Source organism: Myxocyprinus asiaticus, chromosome 18, assembly GCF_019703515.2.
Source record: "Myxocyprinus asiaticus isolate MX2 ecotype Aquarium Trade chromosome 18, UBuf_Myxa_2, whole genome shotgun sequence".
Taxonomy (NCBI): domain Eukaryota; kingdom Metazoa; phylum Chordata; class Actinopteri; order Cypriniformes; family Catostomidae; genus Myxocyprinus; species Myxocyprinus asiaticus.
In genome coordinates this window covers 2,419,816-2,447,500 of record NC_059361.1, presented here as the reverse complement: position 1 = coordinate 2,447,500, position 27,685 = coordinate 2,419,816, and the positions used below count along the sequence as shown (strand labels likewise).

General features: G+C 37.1%; 1 protein-coding gene across 1 annotated transcript in view; it reads left to right on the top strand.

The window, feature by feature from the left end:
- Positions 1-27,685, top strand: part of sema3e (sema domain, immunoglobulin domain (Ig), short basic domain, secreted, (semaphorin) 3E) — a 79,756-nt gene that overhangs the window by 17,639 nt on the left and 34,432 nt on the right. Inside the window, exons 2-4 of the mRNA XM_051724610.1 lie at positions 16,629-16,789; positions 19,204-19,263; positions 19,381-19,500. Of these exons, the coding sequence (XP_051580570.1) occupies positions 16,629-16,789; positions 19,204-19,263; positions 19,381-19,500 (341 nt within the window). The remainder of the gene's footprint in view (positions 1-16,628; positions 16,790-19,203; positions 19,264-19,380; positions 19,501-27,685) is intronic.

The window sequence follows — 27,685 nt, the reverse complement described above, 5'->3', positions numbered from 1 at the left end:
TTCTCATACTTCAGGTTGGAGAGTTCAACAAACCCCTACGATTTTTGCCTGGTGGACAGTAAAACGCTAAAACAAAATTCCAGAAACTTACTTTAAAGGAGGGACACGTGGATAGAAAGCACCCAGAACACCTTAGCAACAACATAGAAAGCCCTAACAATGACCCAGAAATCTATAGCAATGCACTAAACACATTCTGAACACCTTAGCAACCACTAACATAGAAAAATCCCCAAAAATGCACTAAAAGTACATTTAACCCTTCAAGCTCAGATGGGCTCACCGGCGGGTCCGCGAGAAAAAAACAGAATCATCAAAATATAACTACAGTTTTAACGAAAACAAAACAGGTATCCTGTATAATGCCAGCAGGTTATTACAGCTACCTGTGCATCTGCGTGTGTGTGTGTGTGTGTATATATATATATATACTGTATATATACATATTTTGGATTACTTCTTCAGCACTGGCAAATTGTTTTGCTTGTTTTGACTATAAACAAGTAAATAAATATATAAAAAATACACATATATATATATATATATATATATATATATATATATATATATAAAAAAAAATCGTATGCAGTTTTGCTACTTAACGTAAATTGATCGTTTAAAAAAAAAAAAAAACTATATTTAAATTCTCATTAAGGATAACATTTTTGCAGTTCATCTTTGCTCTAATATCAAAGGTCTTACTAGAGAAAAAAAAGTTATGCTCGTATGTGCATTTTCTTCATAGAATTCGATATAAAATATAATCGCTCCTGGTAACAGATGCATGTAAAGGTAAAAAATAGCATTTTAGCTTAGCATAAAGCTAAATGTTTACATGACAATTTACACAAGATGAACTATTTCTGCTGCTCCAAACTTACTTCAAAACCCCACAGAGTTTACACAATCACATCCTTTTCTGATCGTATGTGGATTCTGTTCATAGAATGAGGCAGAAAATATAATATTTATAGCTTTCTTTACGATGGTAAAGGCTACATTGGTTAGCATTTCTTGTAAAAAAATAACCTAACTGCATAAAAACAATGATAAGGTATATAATCGTGTATTTATTGGATTTATGTTTCATCATGAGCGTTTCTAACTGTTTTTTTTTTAAGCTGTAGAAACACGATGTAGCTCCTTTATTAAGCTCCCAAGGGAAAGTTACTCAATGAGGTCATATCCACCTTTTCACTCAGAACAGTATGAAAGCGCTCGTATGATTGTAACACATTACGCTCCACGGATCGCATCATTTATATGGATAAATGTTTTCCAACTGAATTGTCTAAATATTGAATTAATCAAATGACAATAAAATGCAAAGTAATCTCTACATTAACCAAAATGCTTTTTGAATGTAACTGTATTCTGATTACCAACTCTTTTTGTTTTGTTTTTATTTTGCGGCAAAACGTGACCTGGACAGTTTCATTCCTCCTTTTGCGGAAAAGAATCTTGTGGAGTCTACTGTTTAGGATTCAAAACATCAATGTGCCAATCAATGTGTATTGATTTATTATAATAGAGGGCAGCATTTCGATTGCTCATTGACCTTGGATGCTTATTTTCAATGTGTGTTTGTTTTCTTTTAGCTATTAATAATGAATGCACTAATACCATTAAAACGTTGCCAGTGAAGGGTATATAACACAACATTCAGTCTGTCTGGAAGAAGGCAAAGATCATATTCCCAAATACAGGATAACCCTTATGATAATTACTAGGGTTAGGAGGTTAACACAGTCAACATGCGGCCTTAAACAGAGTCCTTCAGTCTTCTCAGCTCACAATGAGAACAGTCTCCAACTATCAGCCCATATTTTTTTAATAGTAATTAGCTCTGGCTTTGTGCCTCCGTGTCTAAAATAGGACTTGTTCATATAGACAAGCTCACGTTATACTACTAGGATATAATAACAGGATTTATGCAAAGTTTGACCATCAGAAGGTCTACACATTGACCTTTCCTGTTAGACAAAATACGTAGAAAACTCATAGTGACAGATGAAAGAAGGATACAAGCACTTCCCTATCTCTGATAGCTGATAGCCCCTCAGCGAAGGGAGTACATGTCCATTTCCACAATCAGCCTATCTTCCCTCTTTAAATCTGGAAAATTCCACCCTCTCAAGCCCTCTTTAGGGAGAACAGACACGTCTGTAGTCCTGCTCACCCCGTCTAAGTTTCAGATGACTTCGGATGAGGAAAGAGGTCTTTAGTTTGTCTTACGGGGAAATACAGCGAGTACGGCCTGCTCGGCACATGGGGATTTGGATTAGAAAGGGTTTTGGGTCATTTCCCTTTCAATAACAAGTTTTCACTCTGGATAAAATATATGAAAAAGGGATTGACAATGTTTCCTGTGAATAAATGAAGTCACTTCCTGCCCTCCAAGCAAAAGTGCACCAGTAGAGCGCAACAGTGCCAGTCTTGGTTCCGGAAAGGCTTATCCCATTCATTTACTCCATTGGGATTTTATAAATCCTTTATGAAAGAGTTGTAAGACATGAATCAAACCAGCGAGCTCCAAGGTGAATCACAACAATCCAAACTTTGATTTGAAACAAAAAAGTATTTGAATATCAGACAAACGTAAACGCCCACTGTTCTGATTGACTAACATCGTGCAGCCCCTTGAAATCAGCCATTTTTGAAACTCAAGTGGAAGAAAATGAACAAGCTCCACAACATTATAAAACTACATTTCAGGGTTTACACATAACACACATCCAACACATTGCATCCAAATATATTAAACTGTTCATCTCAAGCACAGCTGTTATCACTCAACACCATAAACTATCAAACAGTCATGACATTTAAAATATTCATGAATGAATGTGGTTACTTACAGTTTTGCGATCGGGTACAATAATGTTTTTAACTACCCATTCCTTCAATAACAGTTCCTTTGCGACGCTTGAAAAGTATTATGACTGGTTCACAAGCAATCCATGCTGATATGAGCCGAAAAACACACACACACATAGGCCCTGTCCCAAATGGCACTCTTGATGTGGACTTGCGGTCTCGTGGCCTTCATTTGCGCATTCCCGCAAAGTCCACAAGACCGTAGGGTGCCCCGAGCGCCCCCTTTGCACCCTCAATGCGCCCTTCAGCAGACTATTACCCAACAGTCGCCGCTACTGATCCTCTCGACCAATCACAGTGGACTGGAGTTTCCGAGCCTGAGGAAAAAACATGGCGTATGAGGCGATGATCAATCACGGATTAAAAATGTATTTTTATCTTACTGATTGTCAACGACGGATCACTTGCTTATCATGTGTATATACTATCGCTTTTAAGTCTGATGTGTAGAACTGGTTCAGAACTTTGCTACTGTTATTTCAAAGAGGATTTTAGAACTATTGTGAGTCTCTAAAATATCAAGACAGGAGAGAATAAATTAATGCACATGGCTGTAGCTTGTAAGATTGCTTATATTCATTGATGTAGCAACATTCAGTCTAACAGTGATTTTTATACATGCAGAAGTGTGGCTGTGTGTATTTTATAACTATTTTTGCGAACATATGGCGGTATGTTCTTTCTATACATTTTACTGTGTTCTAAGCACCTGCCTGTAACCATCAATGTGTCTGAATCGTGATTATTTGTTCTCTAAAAACTTTAAACGGGGAGGTTTTGTTGCTGTAGTTGTATGTGTGCTTTGTTTTTCTGAGGTTCTTGATCAGATTTTCTAATGCTTTATTATCAGTGTGTTGCTTGGAATTATTAAATAAAAACAAATATTCGGTAGTGAGTTTAAAGTGTGTTCCTTTACCCTATCTATCAATGCCATGACTTTTTCAAATAATAATATATAAAACTCCATGTATACTGTATAAAAACATAATGTAAAAAAAATGCATCATTTGACTGAAGTCTTGAAGTCTATCCCAAATGCACACTTTTATAACCCATGCCCCCTCATGGACTTGCTGACTAGTGCCCCGTCAGTCTGCACTCGCTAACGTCACCAAAGTCTGTACTCAAAGGAAGACCGCAAGGATGGAGGGTGCCGTTTGGGACAGGGCCATAGTCCAAAACAAGGTGAAATGATGCACACACATAGGCACACTGAGGCGCACATCGCCAAAAACATCAACGGTCAGCGACGTCCATCTAGTGCATGTTTACATACACCAACAATTAAAAATAGCACAGATGGGTGCAAGAACACGTCCTGGATGAGTTTGTTCTCAAAACAGCAAGAGGCTGCAGCTGAATGAATCTCCTTTTCTGAGTTGTAACTTGACAACGCATCTTTAAAAGTGGCGCAAAATACATGACAACAGTCAAAGATGTCTGTCTAGTGCATGAATATATATACAAAAATAATTCAAAATTGTCCAGATGGGTCCTCTTTGGTGTTCAGGAATAGTTGGCCACACTAGCCTGTCTGTCCTGCTCTCTCTCTTTCTGTTTACATTACGAACTGAGCACCAGTGGGCGAGGCAATGATGCATGTTGTGGGATGTATAAATACATATGAGCACGAACAGACAGATTTCAAAACAAGATATATATATATATATATATATATATATATATATATATATATATATATATATATATATATATATATATATATATATATCGACATTGGCCATTAAAAAAAACAAAAACATATCGATCAATAACTATTCCTAACTCTAAGTATAAGCAATAGTAATACTGATGCTTGACTTAATAGTGATCGTAGCATAACAAGTAATATGCTTTCTTTAGTGGACAATGTTAATTACAAGTGCTCATGTTTTTATGAAATCTGTTGGTTAGATATTCATCCCTATTTCCTCCCTGCAAAAGCCTAATGGTACGACCCTTGACAGGTCAGCGTCGGGTCAGAGTTAATAATGGTGAAGAGCATTTTTGGTGAAGGGTTAAAATGCTCTTGCCTCGAGGGGAGTTCAGGATTATTTTCTTGGCTTGTGTTGGGACATTTGCAATTTGCTGTTTGTTCAAGACCTAGGGTCTCTTTGTATACATTTTGTAGATTAAATAAATAATTTAAAAAGATAGGATGAACCCATGGAACCATCAAATACAGAGGCCAGTGCCATCATGAGTCAAGCCTATGTAATCTGTCTGTCTTAAATTACTGTAGTTTCTTTGAAACCACAAGCAAAAGGTCAAATGAATAGATTTAAAATGAGAAAGACGTTCATTACGAAAGTAAAGGGAGGAGAGGCCCAGGGGAATTGATGCGTATTTCATATATTGAACTTACTATACATAAAACATGTCAAAGCAAATGACATGTCAAATAAACATCAATAGGGCAGAGACCTTGGATTAATCAGACTGAATGAATATGAAATGTCTCATGCATGCTTCAGAGACTTCCAATCTGTTTGTTATTTTGTAGTACATATTTATTGACAGGATACTCAAGATTGTACCTGAAGGCATGCAATGCTGTCATCCAGATTCTTTCACTATTCTTCTTTATCCTGGTTCTTCTAGTTCGCCACATGGGAACCAGACGTTGCAGAAGGTGGTTAGATTGACCTGTTAAAAAGTGAAGTGATTGTAATTTTTAAAATCTTCCAAAAAACTGCTAACTTTGCTATTCCTGCAGTACAGTATATACTGTAGGATATATACTGTGCACAGTTTGCAATAAACATCTTGATCTCATTATTATTCATAGGTATTCCAACATAACATTTACACATACATTTTGTATATGTTTGGATATAGACTAAAACATACAATATGGACATATTAACAGCATCTAAAACCAAACATTTTTACATATTTACAGCTTTAGAAATGTAGAAATATACACAAAACCCTTTGTATTCTATATATATATATATATATATATATATATATGTATGTATGTATGTATGTATGTATATATATATATGTATGTATATATATATATATATATATATATATATATATATATATATATATATATATATATATATAATATATGTATAGTTTTTAACAATATGAAAACATATCAGACAGATAAATGTACAGTGACAATAATTTTAGTTACAATACACTATTATATTTACAGTATGTGTTCCACAGCAAACAAAATGAAAATGTAGTGATTAAGTAATGATTAAACGACTACAGAATTTTTCTTAATTTTAACATTTTAAAGTTTAGTCTTGGTTAAAGTGATAAATAATTTAAAATGAGCTGAATGCATCACCAGAAATCACATAGAACAGAATAAAACTATGTCAAATTATATAAAGGCATCAACTGCAATAAATAAACGTGATGACACTGAACATTTAATTGATCTCACTGATTATAAATACAATAAAAATAATAATAATAATAATTCAGTATTCTTGCATTCAATAAGCATTTGTAAAAACGTATGTCTCTAAAGTTCATACGTAAAATGATTTACGTTTTAGATGCTGTCAATATGTCAACATTGTACGGTTCGGTGTCTACGTAAACATAAGCAAATGTACGTGTGCTTTAACCGCACTTTCCTTAAAAATACATATGAATGGGGGCCTGGGTAGCTCAGCGAGTAAAGACACTGACTATCACACCTGGAGTCACGAGTTCAAATCCAGGGCATGCTGAGTGACTCCAGCCAGGTCTCCTAAGCAACCAGTTGGCCAGGTTGCTAGGGAGGGTAGAGTCACATGGGGTAACCTCCTCGTGGTCACTGTAATGTGTGGTTCTCGCTCTCAGTGGGGCGTGTGGTGAGTTGTGCGTGGATGCCCGGAGAATAGCATGAGCCTCCACACGCGCTACGTCTCCACGGTAACACGCTCAACAAGCCACATGATAAGATGCACAGACTGACGGTCGCAGACGCAGAGGCAACTGAGATTCGTCCTCCGCCACCCGGATTGAGGCGAGTCACTACGCCACCACGAGGACTTAGAGCGCATTGGGAATTGGGCATTCCAAATTGGGGAGAAAAGGGGAGGAAAAAAATACATATGAATACTCATGAGATAAAGAGAATACTGTGTGAAATACTGTATCCCACAATTTCCAATGTGATGAATGTACCAGAATTACCTAAAGCCTTTAAGCACACTGTCAAGTTACACATAGACATAAAATTTAATTAAAAATGCCAAATAAATAGTTATTTCTTGGATGATAACTTGACACCACTCACATACAATGTGAGACGGTCAAGTGGCAACAATGTAGCAAACAACTGTTTGCAACGTTTATCATCGAAAAATGGCTATTCTATTTTTTTTTACATTCTATTTTTAAACCATAGTAAGGAGCTCCTAAAGGGTCAAGGTGGTGAGGAAAAAAAATTGTAGCATGGGAAAAAAATAAGCAAATGCTTTTGTGTTCTCTCACAAAACTTTGCGTTCCCCCGATAAACTATGCATTCTGTCGCAAATTATTTTGCATTCTCTAGCAAAACTTGTGCTCTCATATATGTATTCCCGCACCTGAATGCTCTGCAAGCTATTGCATTTATGAGAGATAAGTCGAGATGAGTGGTGCCGGTGCCTACTTTTTGGAAAACTGTATCTTGTAAACATGAAAAGAGTGAGAAGATACAGTGACTCCTTTCTGTATTGCATCATTGCATCATACATAAATCTGATATATAGCATATGCAAATTAAATAAATAAATAAATAAATATGATTTTAATGCATTTTAAAAATGCAACGTATTTAAAAGTGCTACAAAAATGGCAGTTTTTATATATTTAGCATGTTTTCCCAAACTACAGGCCTAATGGAATTTGAATATCATATGCTCAAATATCAACTATTTTTTTAATAGGTATGTTTATGTGGTCATTTATCATGCACCAGCAGATGGCGACTATTGTGTTATGAGTGAGCCAATCATTCAACACTGACATGTACCAAACCGCATACATGATGCCTCCGCAGGGCACTCCGAAGGGAGAGCAGTCATGGTGGACAAACTAAAGGGTTGTTCAAAACACAAATACAAATTATTTAAAAGTGAGTTCCGAATTGCAGTTATTTTAAAACCCAAAACTTTCAGTCACCACACATAATGAAGCATTTTTATTGATGTATTAATGTAGAGGGAAACACCATCACAACAACAACAAAAACAATAACAATATGTGGTTCAAGTGTTCACATTTCACAGCATTCCATTTCGATTAGACCACTTGAATTTAATGCAATTTTGACTGAGTTGTCTTTATTTTAACACATTCACAAATTGAAGATAATGATTTGTGCATTGCCTAAGTACTGTCTTTTGGGCTTCACTCTTTCATTGCACTGGGTTTCTCTTCTTGTTGAACTCAAAAGCTGGAATTATGCTGGAAAACACATAGGAGAGTTAGCAGAAGACTACCATTATGACGCACATTTTGCGAGAGAAGGAGAAATAATTTGCGAGAGAACGCAAAAGCATTTGCTTATTTTTTTTCCCCACCCAACAAATGTTTTCCCCACCACCTTGACCCTTTAGGGGCTCAGTACCATAGTACGCAGTATCACTCAAAAATAAAATTATATTTGGCTGAACTTGATTCAGTCATCGACAGTGGCTCCACTGGAATGCACAATTCCCAATGCGCTCTAAGTCCTTGTGGTGGCGTAGTGACTCGCCTCAATCCAGGTGGTGGAGGACGAATCTCAGTTGCCTCCACGTCTGAGACCGTCAATCCACGCATCTTATCACGTGGCTTGTTGAGCGTGTTACCGTGAAGACATAGCACGTGTGGAGACTTCACGCTATTCTCCGCGGCATACACGCACAACTCACCACGTGTCCCACCGAGAGCGAGAGCCACATTATAGCGATCACGTGGAGGTTACCCCATGTGACTCTTCCCTCCCTAGCAACCGAGCCAATTTGGTTGCTTAGGAGACCTGGCTGGAGTCACTTAGCACACCCTGGATTCAAACTCGCGACTCCAGGTGTGGTAGTCAGTGTCAATACTCGCTGAGATACCCAGGCCCCCAATGTAACACGATTCTTACATTTTTTTGTCACAACTTAATTTCATTGTGCACCATCAATTTAAATTTGTAAAATTGAAGTTCACTTAATTTATTTGCATTGGGACAACTTAAATATTTTTTTGTTGGCCATAACCAGATGTTCCCATCGTGCACCAAGCGCATGAGTAAACATTGTGAATGAATGTCTTAATATATAGCAGTATTTGCACTGGTGGTGTTGTGTTTGTTGTCCCTTTGGGTTTTGTGTCATTGTGAGTGCATCTATTTCCAAAAATAAGATTGAGTGTCACTGTCATTGTGGTTTGTGTGTGGGATGTTAAGGACCCGGCATGCCTGGTTGAAAAAAATTATTTAAATCTCATCAACAAGATGTTTTCCTCGCTGAGACTACAAGCTTACAGCTTGTTACACTTACAAATATAAATGTTTAACTATTTTTTTAAGTACATTTAGTTGCCTCAACTTAATTAAAATAATGACACATTTTTAGCTAGTAAATGAGACCAAATGAATTTAAGTTCATACTAGAGGTCGACCGATAGTGGATTCTGACTATACCGATAACTAAGGTGGTGGAAAAGGCTGATAACCGATTAATCGGCCGATAGTTTAAGATTCCTTAGTCTTTACTAACTATGACGAATAAACTACCGGAAACAATCAGCATAGATTTTTGCCGATAAGTGATAGTTCCAAAAAGCAACAATCAGCACTGATTAATCTGTAAAACCGATATATCGGTCTGACTCTAGTACATACAACAAGACTTGACAAATTCATTCAAATAAATTCATTTTTGATTAAAAAAAATATATAGAATTAAATTGCATGGAAAAGTTTTCCTTAATTGTATTAAGTTCAATTAATGTTTTTATTTTTTGAGTGTACAACATAACAGAAATTATTCTAAACCTCGACATTAAGCATTAACAAGTCTCCACCTTTATATTCATCTTGCACAGACACAAGATAAAATAACACTTAATTTTAACGTTTACTCTCCCTGTCAAGTCCCATGCAACGCATGCTGAGAACTTGAAATCTTCTGCCCAGTTTTAGTTAACCAAACAAAAAATATTAATGTTGTCCCAACGCAAATGGATTAAGTAAAGCTGACAAGACACTTTTTAAATTGTAATCAACAATTTAAGATCCTTTGTTTACATGCATTTATTGAGAAATATGAACTAGACGTCGACCGATAGTGGGTTTTGCCAATACGATAACTAAGGTGGTGGGAAAGTCAGATAACCGATTAACCGACCGATAGTTAAAAAAAAAAATGATTTATAGAATGTCAAAAAAAAATTCTTATTATTTTTTTACTATGGCAGGCAAAGACAAAGAGTCCAAAATGAATAAAATCCCAAATACAGTTTGTTCAACCAAAATCCTAATAATAACCAGAAAAAAATGAAGATTTAGTGCATAACGCAGGACTTTTAAGTAAAAACAATCCGGAAACACACTTATTTTGAAATTATGAAATGATGTAAAACTATCGCCATATCATTATTCCAATAACCGATAGTTCCAAAAAGAAACTATCGGTACCGATTAATCGTTAAAACCGATATATTGGTCTGCCTCTAATGTAAACATGGGATAATTGAGTAAAACTGATGATAGGCAAAGTTCATTTTCGTTTTAGTAAATGCAGTCTATGCTGAGCAGTATTTAGTATGTAGTAAGCTAGTTTTCCATTCAGAGCAATAGTGGCACCCTGTGGATATCTCAACATGAGTTATGACACAATGCAAATATGTTATGTCGCATTGCATCGATATAGATGAAAAAGTGAGGTGAGATATTCTGACTTCCAAATGAACTTGAATAGTGTTTGTGTGTGAGTGTTTGCTTGTTTTCATGTTCTTTGAGTGTCCTAAGGCACTTCCATTAACCGCAAGGCTCGTAAACATAATTAAAGACACACTCCATATGTTTTACTAAAACCGCTAATACAGACTTCTTAAAAGTGAACAAAGGCTGTCTCTTTCTAAGTCTGTCTTTGACCTTGTAAATATCTGTCTTCACGGTCTTCATGACAGATGATTCCTCCTGCTATAATTTTTTTAGCTATCCAGTTTCATCCCTTATCTGTCTGTCTGCTTCCCTTATCTCCTTTCCATACAGGCTTTTGCTCTTCCACTCTCTAAGTGCCACTTTTATCATTACTCTCTTTTTTTCTTTCTTTCCATATCTCTTTGAACACAATGTTTCCAATCGAATGCAACTATGTGTCCAGTGATCCTGACAAATCTCCAGTTCAGCAGGGATCGTGTGTGTGTGTGTGTGTGTGTGTGTGTGTTTGAGTGTGTATTAATTTATAGATTGATCTGCAATCTGTGTGTGCTGGGAGGCTGCCATTTCTCTAAAGCAACCAGAAATGATCTAAAAATCAAAAACACATTTTGTCATTGGGTGTGTATGACCGGAGGGCTCATACACTCACACACACGCTGAATAAATCACAAGGTCAAGAAAATCATGAGGGCAACTCCCCTCGGAGCGACCCAATGCACATCGAAACACACTGTGGAAATCAGTCATAAGTCACTGACACTCTGACTTTGATTAATCATATAATCCCATTTCTCACACCACGATTTCCTGCTGCAGCATAATGTGTCTAATTTAGGGCATATGTCTGGTCTGTCTAATCCTATTCAAGCTCCCTGACTGTACTGTGTGGTGAAAAGAAATGCAAGAGATCAAAGAATAAACCTTCACTAGCTTTGAACCACAAAAAAAAAAAAAAAAAAAGTCATCCTGCACCTTTTGTGCTATGGACATGAATACACCTCAAATGAAGCACTTGGAATTTTCACCTGGCTAATGATATAATGAGCTAAAAGAAATAACTAGCAACCCCCTAGCAAAACTACCATCCTCATAGCAACATGGTAAAAACCACTCAGAACACCTTAGCAACTAAGATCAATGTCCTGGAAACAAACTACAACACCATAGCAACCACATAGCATTGTGCAACTACCCAGACAACATAGCAGCCACATAGCAATATAATAAAAAACACTCAGAACACCTTAACAACCGACTATCAACCTCCTGGCAACAACCCACAACACCCTGACAACCTCAGAGCAACATGCTTAAAAACACTCACAACACCTAAGCATCTGTATATCAACATATTGGCAACCACCCAAACACCCTAGCAACCTCATAGCAACTTGTTAAAACCATTGCGTACACCTTAGCAACTGGATATCAAAATACTTGCAACCACCTACAACACCCTAGCAACGGAATATCAACACCTTAGCAACCTCATAACAATGTGCCATAACTACACAGAACACCTTAGCAACCACATAGCATTGTGCTCAAAGCAATCAGAACACCTTAGCAACCACATAGTAACACACTACAAACCATTCAGAACAACTTAGCAACTAAAACTAGTGTCTTGGCAACCACCTACAAGTCAAGTAATTTTTATTTATATAGCGCTTTTCTCAACATCATTTCAAAGCAGCTGTACAGGAAATCATGCTTTATCAGAAAATGAAACTGTAATATCTATAAAGTCTTGGAATCATCATTGTGTAATTGTAAATTGTTTATAAAAATAAATAATTAAATAGTTAAATAATAATTGTATGTAGAACCCATGTGAGCAAGCCAAAGGCGACTGTGGCAAGGAACACAAAACTCCGTAAGATGTTGGTTAATGGAGAAAAATAACCTTGAGAGAAACCAGACTCACTGTGGGGGTCAGTTCTCCTCTGACTAAACAGCATGAATATAATGCCAATATTTTTATTTGTGTGCAGTAAACCAAATAAGTTTTAAGGGCCAGTGTTTAAACAATGATTCTGCATGAACAGTGAGATTAATGACTAATGTCTTTGAAGTCCATCCTGGATTAACTGCAGAAGTTCACATACAGTAGATGCATTGTCCTTTGTTAGTTGGCTGATGAAGGCTTTTGTTGGCAAGTAACTGATAGCTTATGTATTATATTTCAAGAGTGTAGTCCATCAATAAACAAGGTTGATGCAGGCAGAGATCAGTGAGGTGCATCGCAGTTCAACCGACAGGTCATTTCAGTGAGGTTCATAAGGTCTACCTTAAGTCCAAGGTTCAGGCAGTGGCATATGAAGTATCCGATGTCTTACAGTTGGAGTTGGCATCAGTTCATCCTCTTAAGTCCGTCGTAATAGACTGAAGTGATGTCTGGCTGGCACCAGCTGTAGTTTGTCATCATCACTCAGCGACACATAGCAGTTGAGTCTGACACCAAGCAGGAACGGAGCTGGATCTGGCCGGCTCTGGTAACCTCGGGATGTGAATCAAATAGAATAATATTAGTGTAGATACCATTCAGTTTTATGCAGAGTTATAGATCATGATAGATGTTTCAGGTTCCGGCAGACCTAACTAAAACAGCCTAATTGTGAGTTGATGGATAAATGAGGTTTATATCTGGCTAAATAGATGAGTCTTTAGTCTAGACCTAAACTGAGTGAGTGTGTCTGCATCCTGAACAGACATTTTTAGTTGGGTATAGTTTTGGAGACAAATATGAAAAGGATCTACCTCCTTTTGTGGATTTTGATATTCTAGGAACTATTAACAGGCCAGAGTTTTGTAATCGTAATGAACGTGATGGAATATAGTGTGATAGAAGGTCACTTAAGTACTGCAGAGCTAGACCATGCAAAGCTTTGTATGTAGTTAACAGAATTTTCAAATTAATACGAAATTTAACAGGTAGCCAATGTAACGACGATAAAATTGGGCTAATATGATTATATTTCTTGGTTCTAGCCAGCACTCTGGCAGCTGCATTTTGAACCAATTGAAGTTTATTTATTGATCTTGCTGGACATCCTCCCAGTAATGCATTACAATAATCTAGTCTTGAGGTGTCTTAGCTTAGCAATATTTCTGAGGTGGAAGAATTATGTTCTACAAACAATGGAAATTAGATTTTCAAAGGACAGATTGGTATCAAATATAACACCTAAATTCTTCGCTGTAGAAGACGACATAACAGTACATCCATTGAGAGTCAAATAATATTTTAGCAGCTTATTTTTAGAGGTTTTTGGTCCAATAATTAGTACTTCTGTTTTGTCTGAATTGAGTATAAGGACATTTCTGGCCATCCAATCTTTGATTTCATTGATACACTCTGCTAATTTGGAGAAATGTGAAATTTAGTCGGGTTTAGAAGAAATATAAAGTTGGGTATCGTCAGCATAACAGTGGAAACTTATTCCACGATTCCTGATAAAATCTCCCAGGGGAAGCATATACAAGGAGAAAAGCAGTTGCCCTAAAACTGATCCCTGTGGCACTCCATACTTAACTTGCATGCTAATGCAACTCCACTAATGCCAACATAATTCTCAAGCCAATTCAAGAGAATGTTGTGATCTATGGTGTCAAAGGCAGCACTAAGAACTAAAAACACTAGAAGAGAAATGCAGCTGCGATCAGATGATAAGATGAGCAAGTCATTTGTAACTCTGATAAGTGCAGTCTCTGTACAGTGATGGGGCCTAAATCCTGACTGAAATTATTCATATATACAATTTCTCTGTAGAAATGAAGCTAGTTGGGGGGACACTACATTTTCTAGTATTTTCGACATAAATGGGAGATTTGAAATCAGTCTATAATTAGCCAGTTCTCCAGGATCAAGCGGTGGCTTCTTAATAAGCAGTTTGATAACTGCCATTTTAAAGTTTCTTGGGACATGTCCTAAGGATAGCGAGGAGTTAATAATATTAAGAAGAGGTTCTGAGATTACAGGGAATACCTCTTTTAAGAGCTTAGTTGGTATTGGATCTAACATACATGTTGTGGCTTTTGATTTTTTGATAAGTTTTGTTAGCTCTTCATGACCTATGACAGCGAAGGATTGAAGTTGTTCGTGAGGAAAATTATGAGACACTGTTTTCTGTGATACTGTGACAGTTCATTGCATAATTCCAATTTTATTTCTGATGATTTCTATTTTATCAGTAAAGAAATTCATGAAGTCCGTCTCTCTTTAGCAGGTCAGGTCTACCCCAAAAACAACACAGAACACTTTAGCAACCACATAGCAATGCACTGGCAACTACATACAACACCCTAGCAACAGAATATCAACGTCCTGGCAACCACACACAATACCCTTACTTCAGTACAATGTGACATAACCAAACAGAAAACCTTAGCAACCACAAAGCAATGTGCCGGACCCACACAGGACACCTCTGCAACCACATAGCAATGCCCTGACAACCACCTACAACACCCTAGCAACTGAATATCACCATCCTGGCAACCACCCACAATACTCTAACCTCATAACAATGTGCCAAAACCACACAGAACACCTTAGCAACCACATAGCAATGCTCTGGCAAACACCTACAACACCCTAGCAATTGCATATCATTGACTTGGCAGCCACCCACAATACCTTAACCTCATAACAATGTGCCAGAACCAAACAGAAAACCTTAGCAATCACATAGCAACGTGCCAAAACCAAACAGAACACCTTAGCAACCACATATAAATGTCCTGGCAACCACCAACAACACCCTAGTAACTGAATATCAATGTCCTGGTAACCACCCACAATACCCTAACCTCATAACAATGTGCCAAAACAAAACAGAAAACCTTAGCAACCACATAGCAACATGCCAAAACCACAAAAACCACCTCAGCGACCACATAGCAATGCCCTGGCAACCACCTACAACACCCTAGCAACTGAATATCAATGTCCTGGCAACCACCCACAATACCCTAATCTCATAACAATGTGCCAAAACCAAACAGAAAACCTTAGCAACCTCATAGCAATGTGCCAAAACACTCAGAACAACTTAGCAACCACATAGCAGTTCCCTGGCAACCACCCACAACACCCTAGCAACTGAATATCAATGTCCTGGCAACCACCCACAATACCCTAACCTCATAACAATGTGCCAAAAGAAAACAGAAAACCTTAGCAACCACATAGCAACATGCCAAAACCACAAAAACCACCTCAGAGACCACATAGCAATGCCCTGGCAACCACCTACAACACCCTAGCAACTGAATGTCAACATCCTTGCAACCACCCACAATACCCTAACCTCATAACAATGTGCCAAACCCAAACAGAAAACCTTAGCAACCTCATAGCAATGTGCCAAAACCACTCAGAACAACTTAGCAACCACATAGCAGTGCCTTGGCAACCACCCACATCATCCTAGCAACTGAATATCGACATCTTGTCAACCACCCACAATACCCTAATCTCATAACAATGTGCCAAAACCAAACAGAAAACCTTAGCAACCTCATAGCAATGTGCCAAAACACTCAGAACAACTTAGCAACCACATAGCAGTTCCCTGGCAACCACCCACAACACCCTAGCAACTGAATATCAATGTCCTGGCAACCACCCACAATACCCTAACCTCATAACAATGTACCAAAACCAAACAGAAAACCTTAGCAACCTCAAAGCAACGTGCCAAAATAACTCAGAAGAATTTAGCAACCTTATAGCAGTGCCCTGGCAACCACCCACAACACCCTAGCAACTGAGTATCAACGTCCTGGTGACCACCCACAACACCCTAGCATCATGGTAGCGACTTTTGCATGTACAAGCCCTCCTCACATATTCTTCATAAAATATAATCTAGCTTGTGTGTTTCATTTGCAGAGTTATGGGAGCTGAACAGGACATGGGTATTCCATGGTGAAGAGGGGCAACTACAGCACTACAGTATGTTACTAGATGAGACTCGGGAAAGACTGATCATTGGAGGAAAAGACATACTGTACTCTCTCAACCTGGAGCGCATCTCTGCCCCTCACAAAGAGGTAGATGTGTTTGCATGTTCATGTGTGTCGAACAGGTCCAGACCGCAGAAGATTTACAGATCTGTGCAACATGACTGTCAAGCATCAAGTCAGTGGGTGTTTGTGTGTTTCGTTCATGACAGTATGTTGCACAAGAAAACTACGTTTGTTGCTAAATAAACCTCAGAAAAACACCACACACACTTTATAACTATTTAACAGCAGGCATACAAAATAAAACCCAGAAATGGATTGCAACCATCTGTTCCCCTGAAATTCATGTACGTTCGCAAACACATGCGCTAATGTCTCACTGACACATTAAGTAACATGAATTACAAAGTTCAAGGTGCACTAAGTAATTTTTATTTATTTTTAGCTGGCCAAGCATTGGACTTCAAAGTAACCCCTGTCAGTGTGGATCCAGCATCACACAAAAGCAAGATTTCTGGTTTTGATTACAGTATCAATGACGGCAATTCCGAAGTGAAATGTCCACTGTGTGGCGCTAAAAACGAGTTAAATTTTCTCAAACAGATGAGGTTTTTAATGTTAATGTTTAAAAAAGAAAAGAAAAAGCACAAAATCTTACTATATATAATGATGTTTATAGGTGCATATATGCAGCAAATAGTTGTATATTTCTTAAATTTTCTATTGTGTTATTTATACTTTTTCTTTCTTTATTATTTTTCTTTATTTCTTTATTTATTTTTACCGCACATTGGGCGGACTAACAAAGAATTTCATTGTACAGTGTAACTTGTTACCCTGCACACATGAAAATGGCTACATTTACATGCACCCTCATAATGCGTTTATAATGCGATTAAGGCAATACTGCGATTAAACTGTAGATCATGTAAACAGAATATTGCAATTATGATAATAATCAGAGTAATGATAATCACAGTAAGATATGTGGAGTTCTCCTATTTTAATTGCTTTATGCAAGCATGCAAACGCTTTAATTGCATGTCTTCCACTCTGACAAAAGTGTGCCTGCACCAGTGCTGCAGCCGGATCATGTTCCACTCAAACACAGGTTCAAAAACATGGCGAAACAGAAGAGGCTGCACTTACTTTTCGGTTTCATGTGAAACGGCAGTTCTATGCACCATTTTCCAGCATTGGTGCTCCCCCATCTACGGCCCCACGGCAAAAGAAAACGTATTTTCCCGAGTTGTGAATGTCCGTTAGCAGTCTGAATTGAATGTTGGGGAGATAAAAATACCGTATACTGCAAAATAATGGGAAGGAAACATGTCTTTGAAATGTGTTTGTGCTCGCGGACGAAACACAACAACATCCGCCACGTGTATTCCAATTCACAATGACTTATGAAGTGCTTCTTTTGATAAATCCTTCAAAAGACTCACAAACTGACTTGACTTATTTTTCCTATGCCAAGCTGTATTTAAAGATACATATTTGCAATAAGATGTTTTTTGTAATATATATATATATATATATATATATATATATATATATATATATATATATATAAAAAAGCATTAAAACATCAAATTTCTCAGCAATAATCAGAGTATTGGCAAGTAGCATGTAAACGGGATTGAAGTGTTTGTCCAAATCATGTAAACATCTTAATCTAATTATAATAATAATTACTCTGAATATTGCAATAATCAGTGTATTGGTGTACATGTAAACGAAGCCAATAAAAACAAACTTGAACTTGAAACTTGAACTTAAACTTAATGCTTTATTGAGTTTTAAATCAATGCTGACCTCCCTACACCTTAAACCTAAACCTAACTGATAGTGTCAGAAAATGCAAATGTCAAATGAAAAAACACAACCACATCATTTTGTGCTGCTTCTATGACACTTTGGGTTCACGTGTGGACTCACGTGCTCTTCAGGACTCGTACCCCGCTCCTTTACATCACAAGTGCAACGCTCTATCAGTTAAGCTACCGCACAATTTGATCACATTCAAACAACATAAATGTAGTTGATTATGTAATGCAAACGTTCAAATAAGTCATGCACTATAGTAAAAGTGTTTAGATGTCATAAGATCGCATTGTGTGAGGAACAGGGCGAAAAGCAAGAGTTTATAAACTGATAATATGCCGTTTTACTCGTGATTTGTGTGAAAGTGAATAAAAGTTTTAGTTGTTGTAGTGCCTCATTTCTGTAGTGTTCATTTCACCTGGAAACTGCCGCGATACGTACAACAAAGCCAGGTAAAAATCAGTGAATAAAAATATTTACTTCACCTTTGCATTAACAGCCTATTCTTATAATCCATGGACACTCATGCAATAAAGAATAAATGACTTTAACATGCAGCCATGCTGCTCTGTTCATGCAAACACAGATCAAAAATGAAAACAATGACGATATTCAACCAAGCACAGAGAGCAAATATTTATTCCAGAATGACATTAGCAGAACCCTTTCTGTTTTAGATTCACTGGGCCGGTTCTGAGGAGCAGGTGGAGGCCTGTTTAATGCAAGGCAGAGAGAAGGTAAATCTGTTATACATCCTGTATATATGATGTAGGGATATCCTGTTACATACAGTATCTGCAATGTTAATGTTGAATTGCATGCACTAAAAGGCTTTTTCTTTCTTTCGTTCTCAGCCGGAGTGTGCTAACTACATTAAGCTGGTGCATCAGTATAACAGTACACACCTGTTTGCATGTGGGACTGGAGCCTTCTACCCTGTATGTGCCTTTATCCGAGTTGGACATGGAACAGAGGTAAATCTGCTCTTTACCAAACCTTTACAGGCAAATAGACTGGCACAGTTGCTCCAAATCTTTCGTTGTGATCAATGTTGGGTATGTTACTCAACAAAGTAATCCACTACAAATCACAAATTAAACAGATTACTTTACTGATTCATTTATCAAAAAAGTAATCACATTACTAATTATTTAAATTTACTTTATAAGAAAATGGTGCCACTTTTGCACATGGTATTTCATCTTATTAAATAACCACCCGCAACCTAGTCAGGTTGGGTATTGCGCACAATTGTAATCATTCCTGCAAGTTCCACATTCATAATGCAGGAATTCCCACATACTTGTATTCTCTTTTAAATGTAGCTTCATATTAGTAAACCAATCCATACACATAAGCAAATCTAAAGTTGTTTGTGTGTTTCCAGAAGCTGTGCGAGTAAGCTATCGTGCCTCTCTCTCTCTCTCTCTCTCTGTCTCTCTCAGTTTCAGTTTTAAGGTGCTTTATTGGCATGACAAATATTTTTTCTGCCTTGTGACAATTTTAATAAGTATGTAATAATATATATACGGCAATAGCAATATAATATAAATACTATCATATTGATAATATACATAACATTAAATATATTATTAACTCTTTAATATACACATGATCTGTTTTCAATATACAAAACACCTGATTTAGCAACAAGGTTCTCTCAGTATTTCATCTGTTAACATTTTCTTTTATTTTTTTTCCTCCCCTTTTTCTCCCCAATTTGGAATGCCCAATTCCCAATGCGCTCTAAGTCCTCGTGGTGGTGTAGTGACTTGCCTCAATCCAGGTGGCGGAGGACGAATCTCAGTTTCCTCCGCGTCTGAGACCGTCAATCTGCACATCTTATCACGTGGCTTGTTGAGTGCATTACTGCGGAGACCTAGCGCATGTGGAGGCTTCGTGCTATTCTCCGCGGCATCCACGCACAACTCACCACGCGCCCCGCCGAGAGCGAGAACCACATTATAGCGACCACGAGGAGGTTACCCCATGTGACTCTACCCTCCCTAGCAACCAGGCCAATTTGGTTGCTAAGGAGACCTGGCTGGAGTCACTCAGCACACCCTGGATTCGAACTCGCGACTCCAGGTGTGATAGTCAGCGTCTTTACTCGCTGAGCTACCCAGACCCCTGTTAACATTTTCAATGCATTTTGTCATCATGAAACGGTTAGTGCTAGGTAATGATGACAGAAATGTCATTTTTTAGGTGAACTATCCTTTTAACTACCTTTTTTAGTGTTTGTTAAAGGTATTTGCCAAGAACAACAGTAACAATCTCTTGTTAGCTCATGACTGCATCACTTCTTGCCGGGAAACAAGAGACTGAAGGGCCATAATGTAGGCTGTAACGTATACATCATCATTCCATCTGAATAAAACTAGAGGCAAGAATTGAGAAAAGTAGCCCCCTGTGAAATTTAGGCAAGATTGTTGTAAAATTTTGGATGCTTTATTGTTATAAGGTTTGCCTGCCGCAGTTTACATCGTGCTATTACCACCAGATGAAAGCAGGCAGTAAAATTAATTTTATTTGTAAGGGATGTTGGTGTACATTTTCTATCGATCATATCAGCAGTAGTTCATCAAATAATGATCGAATGAAGGAGAAGAGCATTATAACCTGTCATATACCAAGGTGCACGGTATAGTCAAGCGCACTTGCGACATGTTAAAGAGATGATTCAGGTGTCTGTTTTGCAGTAGTGTGTGATGCTGTTAAGTCCTGCCAAAGTGTGTCAGATAACAGCGGTTTAATGCATCCTCTGCTATATAGCGCTCACAATCGCCCCGAAAGATCAAAATTGCGCAGCGATTTTGTTGCCGTGTTTTTTGCACCATTGCCTGATCTGCATTGTGATTTGGGCACTAAATGCCTGATTGCAACAGTGCATGTGAGTAATTGCCACTTTTAACAATTAATTTTAACACCAAAGTTTGAGTCACAGTTGTTGACACCAATGTTTAAAATGCGCTTTTGAAAGATTTAAAATATCGCATGCAGACTGAGGTTGTACAGAGAGAGAAGGTGTCTTGTTGTCCTCTCTCTGTCCCTTACTCCAGAAAACATGTTTGTGTCTTCTGAGGAATGTGTCGTAGTGACTCACAGATGAACCACATCCAGTAATCATTTACCGTTTGTCTTCAGAGACCATACTGGAAACTACCCTTGTCACTCTCGCTGACCGTGTGGATGTGAGACGTTTGTGATAACTGAAACCATTCAAAGTGGTGAAAATGTATAGCATTTAAACATCTCAGGACAATAAAACATTGGCTGTTTTGAGTTCTGAAGTCTTTGATAGTAAAAAGTTCCAGATGCTGTGCGTCACCGTGCGGTTTCAATGTGGAAGACTAAAAAAAAGTATTTTTGGAATTGCATTATCGTTTGAAGAATGTTAAGAATGGAGGTTTCACCGGACGGAGACTGAAGCCTGTGACCTACATTAGCTTCAATGCTGTCTGGAGAAGTTAAATGTTTTTCATGCTGAACATGAAGCTAACATGCAAAGATCAATACATAAGATATTTGTGCCTAAAGGATGAAGATGATAGGGTTAAATCTGTAACACCCATTCCTTCTCTCCCTAATACTCTTCTCTATCTCTGTCTATAAAGGAACAATGCATGCACTTTAAATCAAATTTAGGGGACACAACAATACCAAGTCATGGTGTAAAACTGACATCAAGTGGTTATGACAGTAATGGCTTCCTGAGGCGACTCCAACACTCTACAACAGCCCGTGCTGAAAGCCTTAGAGACACAGAGAGTTTGTTTAAGTGTGTTTGACGGGAAGTTTTATCATTCCAACTCTTTTAAAATCTCCAAGCAAACATCCAGACAACTGGAAACAAACATCTCCATCCTCCCAAGAGAGCCCAAGTGAAATTACAGAGATGCTAATCACAGTGAACAGAGCTTTATTTGAAAGAACGGACAAGAAGAAAAGGAAACTGGTGCATCGTGGCTGGTGGCTTAAAGCTTGCTTTCACAAAACTTTTATCCGTATGAGGCATGTGTTTTTTATCGAAATGTTATTATCTACAATGATAACTAAATGAAAAGTGATTTTTGTTACCAATTACCAACTGAGTTAGTATTTGAGGTATGAGGTATTTTTGTGAATGTGCATCTTTTATTATTATTATTTATTTATTTTTCTAATTATCTTTTCTTATTATCATTTTATGCTGTGCAGCACTTTGGGTCAACTTCAGCTGTTTTAAATGTGCTTTAAAAAATAAACTTGATAGTAATTGAGAAAGTACCTGGGATCTTTGTACTAATAAACATTAATTTGTCACACCGCAGGACCATTTAAAATGAACTAGTGGAAGCAAAAAGGTGATTAAGGCTACGTCCACACTAATCTGTTTTCATTTGAAAACTCAGTTTTCAGTTTTCTAACATCATCTTTTTTCAAAGTATGCAGTAATGGAGAGCGTTTTTTTTAAACCGCTCCATTTCCGGTGGAGGAAAGCACTGTTATACTGTTGAGAGGCGTAAAAGTAATGAAAACTAATGCATTATCAACCAAAAACGTATTAGTGATGAGCAGTGCTGGGTAGATTACTTCTTAATTGTAATGGGATTGTGATTACAAATTACATGACAAAAATTGCAATTCGTAATGTAATCTTGCAATTACATTTTTGGTGGTAATGTAATCCAATTACTGTTGGATTACTTTTTTATTTGATGTCACTTGCATTTGAGAAAGATAATTTTGTATCATGTAGACATAAAAATACAAAGAGGCAGATAAATATATTTCATTCTTTATTGCTAACAAAAGAGTCTCAAAAAACAGCTCCTTATGACATTGTTTAAAAGTGCATTAGTGGTGGTGGTGTAGTGGACTAAAGCACTGACCTGGTAAGTGGAAGGTTGTTGGTTCAATCCCCACAGCCACCACCACTGTGTCCTTGAGCAAGGCACTTAACTCCAGGTTGCTCCAGGGGGATTGTCCCTGCAATAAGGGCACTGTAAGTTGCTTTGGATAAAAGTGTCTGCCAAATGCATAAATGTAAATGCATTAAACATTGCACTGAGACATCAAGTTTGTAACATCTGCAACATTACAAACATAAGTGAACATTAAATCAATAACTTGCCAGAGTCAATATGTTTGAGTTTAACAGGCATTTCTTATGGGAATTTCTAGAAATATGGACAGGTTCCCGGGGCGGGTTACACAGATGTAGTCATGCAATTTTGCCATTTTACAATGTGTGGTAAGAGATCAGACCAGTTATATTTGAGAATCGACGTTACAAAAACGGCCTCAAAGTTATCGCTAAAGCAAAAGTGCGTTAATTTACATTTTCAAAAATGTAAACTAGTTTACAGTGCTAAATGGATTACATTGTGAATATGAAATGATGTGCATTTGGGCATTTGATGGACAAAATCCTTCCAAACAAATAGAGACATGTGGTTATATTGCACACATAGTGATAATTCAAATAATAATTCAAATGTGTTCGTCAGGAGTTAAGAAAGTTAAGAAAACATGCAATTGATTGAGTGAAAATGTATAATATTTAAAAAAGAGAAAACTTTTTATGATTAATAAATTATAAACAATGTACTGCCATTTCCTAATTAACATGTAATCATGTAATGCATAAAAAGTAACTGTAACTGATTATGAGTATTTTAAAATGTAACAATCCAATTATAAGTACTTGATTTTCATAATATGATTAAGTAATCCAGATTACATGTAATCTGTTACTACCCAGCACTGGTGATGAGAAACTTAAAAGAAATGGCGACCAGTTACAGGACCTAAGATTTACTGTACATTTTCCCCTATACATTCATTTATTTTAATCTAAAATCTTAAAGGGATAGTTCACCCAAAAAGTAAATTCTCTCATCATTTACTCACCCTCATGCCATCCCAGATGTGTATGACTTTCTTTCTTCAGCAGAGCACAGTGAAGATTTTTAGAAGAATATCTCAGCTCTGTAGGTCCATACAATGCAAGTGAATAGTGACCAGAACTTTGAAGGCCAAATAAGCACAAAGTCATCATAAAAGTAATTCATGCAACTCCAGTGGTTTAATCCATGTCTTCAGAAGTGACATGATAGGTATGTGCGAGAAAAATATTTAAGTCCTTCTTTAAGTCTTAGTCTTCTTTTGTTTTTCACCTACTGGGTGGTTGTGCAACTATGATTTATTTATTATTTTCCTTTGCTTTATCCATCACATTTTGTATTTCTCCTCCCTGCCCAGTAGGTGGCGATATGCACGAAGAATGTAAATAGCTAAAAAAACAGAAGAAGAAGAGCTCGTCCTCTTGTGAACACACATAGGAAGGGCTGGTCAAAGTGGAGATTTATAGTAAAAAATGTGTTAAATATTGATCTGTTTCTCACCCGCACCTATCATATCACTTCTGAAGACATGGATTAAACCACTGGAGTCTTATGGATTACTTTTATGCTGCATTTATGTGCTTATTTGAGCTTCAAAATTCTGGTCACCATTCACTTGCATTGTATGGATCTGCAGAGCTGAGATATTCTTCTAAAAACCTTTGTTCATGTTCTGTCAACTATCCCAAAACTAATAAAAAACTATGATAACCCTGAAGTGAAGTTTCAGAATATAGAATTCCATTCACATCTTGTTCAGTGTTCAGGCTTAGAACTCTGGGAACTCTGAGCTGGGAATAGGAAGCACTTTTCAGCTCCCTGACACTTACGCAGAGGTGAAGGGGTGAGCCACAGGCGTTGTAAGAACCCAGGGCAGGAGATCAGAGAGGTTGTAATTACAGGAGACAGGCTTCAGCGGGGTGCCTGATAACTCCAGCACACGCCTCAGTATGGAACACAACAGCTACACCCTAAACTAGCTCTGAGACGTTAATGAGACACATATGCATGTGTATCCATAAGAAATGGGCTCCATATTTGAATACACACAAATACGGAGATGGATACACATACCTGCACACATCTATACACACTCAGCCTGGAGTGCTGGGATGACATGTTGCAGATGTAGCAATAATGACAGGAAAGACTGATAAAGCTACAGAGACACAGACCAGAACCAGAGAGGGAAACCAGAAAGAGTGAGAGACTCATACACGTACACACACGCGAACGCCCCCTGCACACATTCCTCACTTAGCATCAGAAATCTGAGCACCATTCCAGCCCTTTTTCACCTATAAACACACATCACCTGACACATCACAGCACACACCTCTTATTCACGGCTTTACACATACTTACACACTTATACACTCACTGTATCTCCTTACACTCGAAAGCTGCAGATCTTAAATGGTAGGTCGTGACCCAAAAAAGGGTCACAGGTCTGTTCTGATAGGGTCACGGACAGCAGGGATAAACAAAGCTAAATGGGGTTTTTCATGTCAAATCAACCAAATTTCAGAAACTGCACTGGCTGAAATGTTTTATTTTATTAATACTTTTTATGAAGAAAGATAAACATAAATGGTGATGAAAGCCACACTATTAAATTCCATGGATCAATATTTACTGAGTAATCCATTATTTTGTAGAGGGGGTCAAAATGACAATTTTTTGATTTTGGAGCAAAACTACAGGTCAAAAAATTAACCTTAGAAAGGAGTCAGCGTCATTATTTTATATTTACTCAGAGATTGGTAGATCTATTACTAAAATCAGTTGATTTCAACACCTCTTGTTGCATTATATGTCAATGGCGTTAGTCCAAAAATGGGAGATAAACACTTTTTTCTGCTGTTTTTCCAAAGTCTGAGTGCCTATAACTCCATATATAGTGTGTATGTGACTTTATGTGTGCGTTTGTGAGAGGTATGGCTTAATTCATCACCCTCAAGCAATAACTGCACCTGACTGTGCTGATTATCATGTGAATGCCGTTACTGTTTCATCCTATCTACAACATGGACATTACTTTGGGCATATCACCCGTTTAAACAAGCACTCGCACAACTGTGTGTTGCCAAAAGGGCTCATGCTACTGACGTAACTAACATTCCCATTTTAGCAATCACAAGACTGCTAAATACACTGTAGACCCTAATGTTTAATCATTACTGGAAAAATTAAGTTGTCTTAATAAAACAATGCTTGAAATGTATAATCAAATATCTTTTATGTTTTTTTGAGTTAATTGAGGCTATGGGGAATACCCATTATGTCTTGCACTTGAATTATTTATTCATTATTATTAAAGTTGCTATTAAGAATTCATAGAGGTTTTAGATCTTGTGTGGTATTATTTATGTTGTTTTGTTGCAAATAGTTGTTTGGTGTGATGTCACCATTAGGGTGATCAGTTCAATTAAAATTATTAAGTAAATATAACAACAACAACAACAAAAAAACAACAACATTTAAATAGCAAATCTGTGTTAAGTCTGTTTGCATCTAGTTACCTTAACTTAAATAGTTAAGTTCATTTTATATGATCACCAAGTTAAGTGAACTTAGTTATACAAGTTTTGGAGACACATTACTCAGTTTAATTAAGGGAAAGAGTTTACTTAATCAATTGAGCAAAGACAACTTAGGGATTTCAGTGTAAGATTTGTATTTATTGAGCATCAGTGGAAGCAAAGAAAGCTGACGGTGTGTACAAATGAGTTTGAGTGGTTAATAAGTATATTTCATCATCAGCACAGTACGCAGTACATACTGTCCACGGACACTCTGCACTTTGGGGCATAAGAGCAGAGCCAGAATATTCCGTCAACAAAAAGAAACAACCCACAGATAACTTTTCTACAATACAGTATAATATGTGTTCACTATATAAATAAAACATCGGTTTATAGCTTTTTTTTTTTTTTTTTAATGTGAAAAATGTCCACCAAACTGGAAATAAAAAAAAAATAAAAAAAATAAATGTAAAAAACATTATGTTAACTTGACGCAAAGAAATAGCAAACATACAAAAGTAACTAAAAAGTGCTTTCAAAATTGGTTTTAAAACACAGAGAGTAAATCAAACTGATGGTATGTACTGATGCAAGAGCATTGCACTGATGTAGTATCTCTTCACATAATTCTTTATTTGTTGCACATCTGCTTTCGGTAGCCTGAACAAGTACTTGACAGTCCATTCTAGAACTTTTTTCATTATTTACAGAATTTTACAAACATTGACGGATAATTCAAAATGCCT